At 44.8% G+C, this 9,572-nt stretch overlaps 1 protein-coding gene across 1 annotated transcript; it reads right to left on the bottom strand.

Annotated features, from left to right (window-relative positions):
• Positions 1–1,851: 1,851 nt before the first annotated feature.
• Positions 1,852–2,406, bottom strand: LOC120976017 (uncharacterized). Its single transcript, XM_040402794.1, has one exon. The coding sequence runs from the start codon at positions 2,404–2,406 to the stop codon at positions 1,852–1,854; it is 555 nt and encodes a 184-aa protein (XP_040258728.1).
• Positions 2,407–9,572: the final 7,166 nt, after the last annotated feature.

Below are 9,572 nucleotides of genomic sequence, written 5' to 3'. Positions count from 1 at the left end.
GCCAAGCCTCCGAGTGACAGGGTTGCTCTTCATTCGAAGTATGTTTTGTAACTTAGGCAAGTACGGGATCGCGGCTAAGCCCCCAAGCGAGAGGGTTGCTCTTCACTCGGAGTGTTTTTGTATCTTAGGCGAGTACGGGGTCGCAGCTAAGCCCCCAAGTGAGAGGATTTCTATTCACTCGGAGTGTTTTTGTAACTTAGGCGAATCGGGTTCGCGGCTAAGCCCCCGAGTGAGAGGGTTACTCTTCACTCGTAGTGTTTTTGTAACTTAGGCGAGTACGGGGTCGTAGCTAAGCCCCCGAGTGAGAGGGCTGCTCTTCACTCGGAGTGTTTTTGTAACTTAGATGAGTACGGGGTCGCAGCTAAGCCTCCGAGTGAGAGGATTGCTCTTCACTCGGAGTGTTTTTGTAACTTAGGCGAGTACGGGGTCGCAGCTAAGCCCCCGAGTGAGAGGATTGCTCTTCACTCAGAGTGTTTTGTAACTTAGGCGAATCGGGTTCGCGGCTTAGCCCCCGAGTGAGAGGGTTGCTCTTCACTCGGAGTGTTTTCAAAACTTAGGCGAATCGGGTTCACGGCTAAGCCACCCACTGGGGATTTGAACACATATGCTTATGGGATAACAATCATTAAGATACTGCAAAAATCATGTCTTTGATAAGCAAAGTGAAGGATTCTTATTACAACTCGTCGATCCGAGTGTTTAGGTATAAAAACGGCGGAGCATATCCGCATTCCACGATCGTGGCTCGTCTTCTTTCTTGGCTACGTTGTAGATGTGATACGCCCTATGGTGGAGCACCTTGGTGATGATGAAGGGCCCTTCCCAGGCTGGAGCAAGCTTGTGAGGCCGTTTCTGGTGCACTCGAAGCACAAGGTCTCCTTCCTGAAATGCTCGGCCTCTGACATTTCGGCATGGAATTGACGCAGGTCTTATTGATAAATGGTCGAGCGGATTGGAGCCATCTCTCATTCTTCCTCTAGGAGATCAACTGCGTCTTGGCATGCCTGTTCTACTTCAGCTTCTGAGAAGAGTTCCACTCGGGGGGCATTGTGCAGCAAATCACTCGGAAGCACCGCTTCAACACCATACACCATGAAGAAAGGGGTTCGATCAGTCGACCGATTGGGAGTCGTTCTCAGTCCCCATAGGACAGATGGCAACTCAGTCACCCAAGCTCCAACAACATGCTCGAGATCGCGCATCAATCAGGGTTTCAACCCTTGAAGGATCAAGCCATTTGCTCTTTCCGCCTGCCCATTCGACTGTGGGTGTGCAACGGATGCGTAATCGACCCGAGTGCCTTGGGAAGTGCAAAATTCTCCGAACTCATCAGAATCAAAGTTGGAGCCATTATCTGCGATAATGCTGTGAGGGACTCCATATCTGAATATCAGCTCTTTGATGAAACTAATGGATGTGCCTGAGTCAAGATTCTTGATAGGCTTGGCTTCGATCCATTTGGTGAACTTGTCGACTGCTACGAGCAAATGAGTGAAGCCGCTTTTGCCGGTGTTGAAAGGTCCAACCATGTCCAGCCCCCAAACTGCAAATGGCCAGACGAGTGGAATAGTCTTTAGGGCAGATGCATGCTTGTGAGACATGTTTGAGTAAAACTGGCAGCCTTCGCACTTGTCGACTATATCTTTAGCCATCTCATTCGCACGCGACCAGTAAAATCACGCTCGGTATTCTTGGGCCACGATGGTCTGAGAGGACGCGTGGTGACCACAGGTCCTCGAGTGAATCTCATTTAAGATCAGTCGACCTTCTTCTGGAGAGATGCAACGTTGAGCTTTTTCCTCTGAATTTGATATACTTCAAAAACGAATCACTCTTTTCAGTATGAATGGCTCACTCTCCCATTCTTTCCGGCAGAGCTACTCCGGTAACACTTCCTCTGTAAAGTTGCCCACTTATCAGCGTGAAGGCTTTGGATCTGCGGATGATCTGGCGGGCCTCATCTTCATCCTCTGGAAGCTCCTGCCTGAGCAGATATGGAATATATGGCACCGTCCAGTCGGGAGTGCTCACTAAAACCTCCATGATCAGGCCGACTACATGTGGGATTTCAATCTCAGTCGGATTAGTTGAACCTATCGGTTGCAGGGGCTCCTCTGTAAAAGGATCTTCTTGAACTAACGGAGTGTGGAGATGCTCCAAGAACACATTACTGGGAATAGGTTTCCGAGTGGAACCTATCTTCGCCAGATCATCGACTGCTTGATTCTTGATTCGGGGTATGTGGTGGAGCTCTAACCCCTCAAACTTCTTCTCTAGTTTTCTCACTGCATTGCAGTAACCAGCCATAGCTGGGCTCCTAATATCCCATTCCTTCATCACCTGATTGACCACCAAGTCTGAGTTGCCGTAGACCAGCAGGCGACGGACGCCGAGTGAGATGGGCATCCGCTACCCATAGAAGAGTGCCTCATACTCAGCTTCATTGTTTGAAGAATCGAAGTGAATCTGGAGGACATAACTGAGCTTGTCACCTCTTGGGGATACCAGGATCACTCCAGCACCAGAACCATTCAACATCTTGGACCCATCAAAGAACATATTCCAATGTTCCGAGTGAATCTGAGTCTGTTGCTGCTGTTCGATCCACTCGGTCAGGAAATCTGCTATTGCCTGAGAATTGATCGCCTTTTTTGCTTCGAACTTGATATCCAAAGGAGGAGTTCAATCGCCCACTTGGCCACTCGACCGGTTGCATCTCGATTGTTCAAGATTTCTGATAATGGAGCATCGCTGATGACTGAAATCGAGTGGTCTGCGAAGTAATGTGCAACTTTCTTCATGGTCAGATAAATCCCGTAGACAAGCTTCTAGTAATGCGGATACCTTTGCTTGGACGGAGTCAAGACTTCAGAGATATAGTACACTGGGCGCTGAACCTTATAAGCTTTGCCTTCTTCCACCCGCTCGACTGTGAGCACTGTGCTGACAACTTGTCTAGTGGCAGCGATATACAACAATAGAGGCTCTTTGCTGATTGGGGAAGCAAGCACCGACTGGGTGGAAAGCAGGGCTTTGAGCTCTACAAACGCTGCTTCGGCTTCAGGAGTCCACTCGAACTTATCAGACTTCTTCATTAGTCGGTAAAGAGGCAATGCCTTTTCACCGAGATGAGAGATGAATCGGCTGAATGCAGCTAAACAACGAGTAAGCTTTTGAACATCATGCACATGCACATGGCGTTTCATTTGGAGAATCGCTCCAACCTTTTCTGGGTTTGCATCGATCCCTCGTTCAGAAACGAGGAAACCGAGTAACTTTCCGCCTGGGACTCCGAATGTGCACTTTGACGGATTGAGCTTGATATCATATCTTCTTAAGTTGGCAAAAGTTTCAGCGAGGTCAGTCGATAGGTCGGAACCTATGCGTGACTTGACCACGATGTCATCCATGTACGCTTCCATGTTCCGACTGATCTGAGTGAGCAGGCAGTTCTGTATCATGCGCATGAACGTGGCGCCAGCATTCTTGAGACCAAAGGGAATGGTAAAATAGCAAAAACACCCGAATGGGGTGATGAAGACTGTTTTTATTTCGTCGGGTCCATACAGTCGGATCTGATGGTACTCGGAATACGCATCCAAAAAGGACAAACACTCACATCCCGCAGTTGAGTAGACAATCTAGTCAATGCAGGGGAGAGGGAAGTGATCTTTCGGGCAGGCCCGATTGATGTGCTTGAAATCGATACACATACGAAGTGAATCATCTTTCTTGGGGACCATGAAAACATTGGCGAGCCACTCGGAGTGGTATATCTCGCAGATGAACTCAGCTGCCAGAAGTCGAGCTACCTCTTCACCAATTGCCTTCCTCTTCTCCACGGCGGACCGACGGAGATGTTCCTTAACAGGTTTTGCTTTTGGGTCGACGCGCAAATGGTGCTCAGCCAGTCCCCTGGGTACACCCGGCATGTCAGATCGTTTCCATGCGAAGACGTCCCAGTTCTCACGGAGGAACTGGATGAGCGCTTCTTCCTATTTGCTGTCGAGTGTTGTTGAGATGTGGGTCAGAGCAGCATTGGGATCAGTCACGTGAATATGAACAGGCTTTGTTTCACCGGCCGACTGAAATGCGGACTCTGAAGCAGGCTTCTAGGCTCTCAACAAATCACTCAGATCTACATTCTTGTTGTATTCTTCCATCTCTACTGCTGCCATCTGTTCACCGGCAATCTTTGAGCCCTTCTGGAGGCACTCTTCTTCCCTTTGCCGATTTCCTGTGACAGTGATCACGTCTCTGGGACCAGGCATCTTCAACTTGAGATATACGTAACATGGTCGAGCCATGAAACGAGCATATGCGGGCCTACGCAGAATAGCATGGTAGGCCTGTGAAAATCCACCTCCTCAAACGTCAACTTTTCCTTGCGGTAATTCTTTGAATCACCGAAAACCACATCAAGAGTGATCTGACCAAGTGAATCTGCTTTCTTTTCTGGGATGACTCTGTGGAATCGCATGTTGCTTTCACTGAGCTTGGACATTGGGATGCCCATCCCTCGGAGGGTCTCAACATACAGAATGTTCAGAACACTGCCACCATCCATCAGAATCTTGGTCAGTCGGGTGCCCCCAACGACTGGGTCGACCACCAACGCTTGTCGCCCGGGGGTAGCAACGTGCGCTGGGTGATCGGACTGGTCGAATGTAACAGGAGTTTTTGACCACTTCAAATACGTCGTAGTTGCCGGAGCAACCATGTTCACTTCTCTATTGATAACTTCCAGTCGACTTTTGCTCTCGATGTCAGCAAAAATCACCAAAGTGGCATTGACATTGGGGTAACCATCATCTTCCTATTTATCCTCTTCCTTATCAGATTCCTTCTCCTTTTCACTGGGCTGACCCTCTCGGAAGCTCTGAATCAGGAGTCGACACTGTCGAGTGGTATGCTTCGGCAGAATCAAGTTACCCTCTTCATCGTTTTCGGTGTGTATGTGACACGGCAGATCAAGAACATCGTTTCCCGCTTGATCTTTCACTTTTTTGGGGATCCATGGCCCTTTAGGTTTTCCCTTGAACTTCCCTTGATTCAGAACTGCGGCTTTAGCCGGACTTGCAGCTCCAGCCTTGCGCTTCTGCTTCCAACTGGAATTTCCTCCTCCGGTGTCTTGGGCGACTAGTTTGTTCTTGACACTGCGGAGTCGGTCCTCCTCTTCGCCGTTAGCATACCGAGTGGCTATTTCCATCATTCGGGCCGGGGACATGTCTCCTGACCGACCGAATTTCAGGTTGAGCTCTCTGTATCGAACGCCCTCTTTGAAGGCGCAAACTGCCTGGTGCTCTGACACATTTTCTACAGTATGATGAAGAGTAGTTGATAGGTCTCCAACATATCTAATTTTTCTCATGCTTTTCCTCTTGTTTTGGACTCTAATTTGCATGATTTGAATGAAACTAACCCCGGACTGACGCTGTTTTCAACAGAACTACCATGGTGTTGTTTTTGTGCAGAAATGAAAGTTCTTGGAATGGAACAAAACTTTGCGAGGATTTTTTATATCAATAATAAGAATTTCTGGAGCCAAGACCTGCCGGAGAGGGGCACCTGGGTGGGCACAACCCACCAGGGAGCTCCCCCCTCTCCAGGCATGCCCAGGTGGGTTGTACCCACCTGGTGGCCCCGCAGACCTCAACCCTGACACTATAAATTCCTATTTTCGGAGAAAAAAATCAGGGAGGAAGAATTATCACGATCCACGAGACGGAGCCGCCGCCAAGCCCTGTTCTTCCTCGGGAGGGCAAATCTGGAGTCTGTTTGGGGCTCCGGAGAGGGGGATCTTCGTTCTTCGTCATCACCAACCCATCTCCATCGCTAATTCCATGATGCTCCCCACCGGGAGTGAGTAATTCCTTCATAGGCTCGCTGGTCGGTGAGGAGTTGGATGAGATTCATCATGTAATCGAGTTAGTTTTGTTAGGGCCTGATCCCTAGTATCCACTATGTTCTTAGATTGATGTTGCTATGACTTTGCTATGCTTAATGCTTGTCACTTTGGGCCCGGGTGCCATGAACTCAGATCTGAACCATTTATGAATTCATCATTATATCCATGTTTTAGATCCAATCTTGCAAGTTATAGTCACCTACTACGTGTCATGATCCGACAACCCTGGAGTGACAACAACTGGGCCCACTCACGATGATGACCATAGTTTGAGGAGTTCATGTATTCACTATGTGTTAATGCTTTGTTCCGGTTCTCTATTAAAAGGAGGCCTTAATATCCCTTAGCTTCCAATATGGACCCCGCTGCCACAGGAGGGTAGGACAAAAGATGTCATGCAAGTTCTTTTAATAAAGCATGTATGACTATTTACGGAATGCATGCCTACATTATATCGATGAACTGGAGCTAGTGCCGTATCGCCCTAGGTTATAACTGTTACATGATGAATATCATCCAACAATTCACCGATCCAATGCCTACGGATTTATCTTATATTGTTCTTGCTAAGTTACTACTGCTATCATCACTGTTACACTTGCTACAAAATTACCGCTATCACTATTACTGTTATCGTCGCTGCTGTCACCACTATCAAAACTATCATATTACTGTGCTACTGATTACTTGCTACAGATAATTAATCTCCAGGTGTGGTTGAATTGACAACTCAGGTGCTAATACCTTCAAATATTCTTTGGCTCCCCTTGTGTCGAATCTATAAATTTGGGTTGAATACTCTACCCTCGAAAACTGTTGCGATACCCTATACTTGTGGGTTATCAAGACCTTTTTCTGGCGCCGTTTCTGGGGAGCATACCTATATTTGTTGAGTCACTTGGGATTATTATCATAGTATCACTATGAAGAATCTAAAGGATCCAAAGACTAAGATATTCCCTCAAAGACAAGGGGGGGGGGGGGTAAGGAACTGCCATCCAGTTCTGCTTTAGATTCACTTTCTATTTTGAGTAAACTTGCAACACCACCACATGCTATCAATTCTAATATGTCGCAAGTTATTGATGATGCTGCTTATACTATGAATGATGCTAGTACCTTGCTTGATAATGATGATGTGCCACTTGGTGAATTTCTTGATGAACAAATTGCTAGAGTAATACAACATGATGTTGTTGAATCTGATGATGAGCTTGAAACTGAAACTCCTGAAACACCTGCTAGAACTAGCCTTCCTAGATATGAATTGCCTAAGGTACCAGAAGGTTATGTTATGAATGAGGAGACAACTAGAGATATTCTTGCTTGTAAGGATAGAGATGATCTAGAGAAATTACTATGCAAGTATAAAGAAAAATCTCTGAATGCTAGAATGCAGTATGATCCTAAGTTTGCTACTTCACCTATCTTTATTGCTTATAAGGATCATGAATTCTCTGTCGACCCAGAGTTAATTACTTTGGTTGAATCTGATCCTTTTCATGGCTATGAAACTGAAACTGTTGTGGCACATCTTACTAAATTAAATGATATAGCCACCCTATTCACTAATGATGAGAGATCTCGCTACTTCTATATCCTTAAAATATTTCCGTTCTCATTAAAGGGTGATGCTAAGATATGGTTTAATTCTCTTGATCCTGGTTGTGTGCGTAGTCCCCAGGATATGATTTATTACTTCTCTGCTAAATATTTCCCTGCTCATAAGAAACAAGCTGCTTTAAGGGATATATATAATTTTGTGCAAATTGAAGAAGAGAGTCTCCCACAAGCTTGGGGGAGGCTTCTCCGATTACTTAATGCTTTGCCTGATCACCCTCTTAAGAAAAATGAAATACTTGATATCTTTTATAATGGACTAACCGATGCTTCCAGAGATTACCTGGATAGTTGCGCTAGTTCTGTTTTCAGGGAAAGGACACCGGATGAAGCTGAAATTCTATTGAATAACATGTTGACAAATGAAAATAATTGGACACTTCCTGAGCTAGCTCCTGAGCCAATTCCTGAGCCTATTCCTAAACCAACTCCGAAGAAGAGGGGTGTTCTATTTCTCAACCCCGAAGATATGCAAGGGGCAAAGAAATCTATGAAAGAAAAGGGTTTTAAAGCTGAAGATGTTAAGAATTTACCTCTTATTGAAGAAAGACATGGTGTTAATTTACTGCCTGTTGAAGTATTTGTGATCTTAATCCTCCACCTATTGAAGAAACTCATGGTCTTGATAACCCAACACAGGTAGTAAAGGTAAATTCTCTCTATAGATTTGATGAAGGTGATATTCCTCACTATAAGTCTGCTAGACAATGCTTAGAAGAGTTTGATAATTTTATTGTCAAACAAGAAAACTTCAATGCTTATTTTGGTAGACAATTGAAATACAATTCAGATACGTTTGAACACTCGGGTGATTATATGGCCAATGTTAAAGGTGAACTTAAACTTATTAGTAAACATGCTTCTATGGTTACCACTCAAGTAGAACAAGTACTTAAAGCTCAAAATGATTTGCTCAATGAAATGAATAGTAAGAAAAATGATTATGCTGTTAGAGTGGCTACTAGAACTGGTAAGATGACTCAGGAACCTTTGTATCCTGAAGGCCACCCTAAGAGAACTGAGCAAGATTCTCGGAGAAATAATATTGATGCACCTAGTCCTTCTAAAAAGAAGAAAAAGAAAAATGATACGACTTTGCATGCTTCTAGTGAACCTATTGCTGAACCACCTGAGAATCCAAATGATATTTCTATTTCTGATGCCGAAACACAATCTGGTAATGAACATGAGCCTAGTGAAAATATTAATGATGATGTTCATGATGATGCTCAACCTAGTAATGATAATGATGTAGAAATTGAACCTGCTGTTGATCTTGATAACCCACAATCAAAGAATCAACGTTATGATAAGAGAGCCTTTGTTGCTAGGAACCATGGTAAAGAAAGAGAACCATCGGTTCAGAAACCCATGCCTTTTCCTCCCAAACCATCCGAGAAAAAGGATGATGAGGATTTTGAGCGCTTTGCTGAAATGATGAGTACTATCTTTTTGCGTATACGATTAACTGATATGCTCAAAATGAATCCTTATGCTAAGTACATGAAAGAAATTGTCACTAATAAAAGAAAGATACCGGAAGCCGAATTTTCCACCATGCTTGCTAATTACACTTTTCAGGGTGGAATACCAAAGAAACTAGGAGATCCAGGAGTACCAACTATACCATGCTCCATTAAAAGAAACTATGTTAAAACTGCTTTATGTGATCTTGGAGCCGGTGTTAGTGTTATGCCTCTCTCTTTATATCGTAGACTTGATTTGAATAAGTGGACACCTACTGAAATATCTTTGAAAATGGCCGATAAATCAAGTGCTATACCTGTTGGTATTTGTGAGGATGTGCCTGTTGTAGTTGCAAACGTTACTATTTTAACAGACTTTGTTATTCGTGATATTCCCGAGGACGATAGTATGTCTATTATTCTTGGAAGACCTTTTTTGAATACTGCAGGGGCTGTTATTGGTTGCAACAATGGCAATGTCACTTTTCATGTTAATGGCAATGAGCATACGGTACACTTTCCGAGGAAACAACCTCAAGTCCACAGTATCAATTCTATTGGAAAAGTTCCATCGATTA

The sequence above is a fragment of the Aegilops tauschii genome, chromosome 3 (genome assembly GCF_002575655.3).
Source record: "Aegilops tauschii subsp. strangulata cultivar AL8/78 chromosome 3, Aet v6.0, whole genome shotgun sequence".
In the NCBI taxonomy this organism is placed as follows: Eukaryota; Viridiplantae; Streptophyta; class Magnoliopsida; order Poales; family Poaceae; genus Aegilops; species Aegilops tauschii.
The sequence above is the reverse complement of the archived record's forward strand: the minus strand, read 5'-3'. Positions and strand labels throughout refer to the sequence as shown.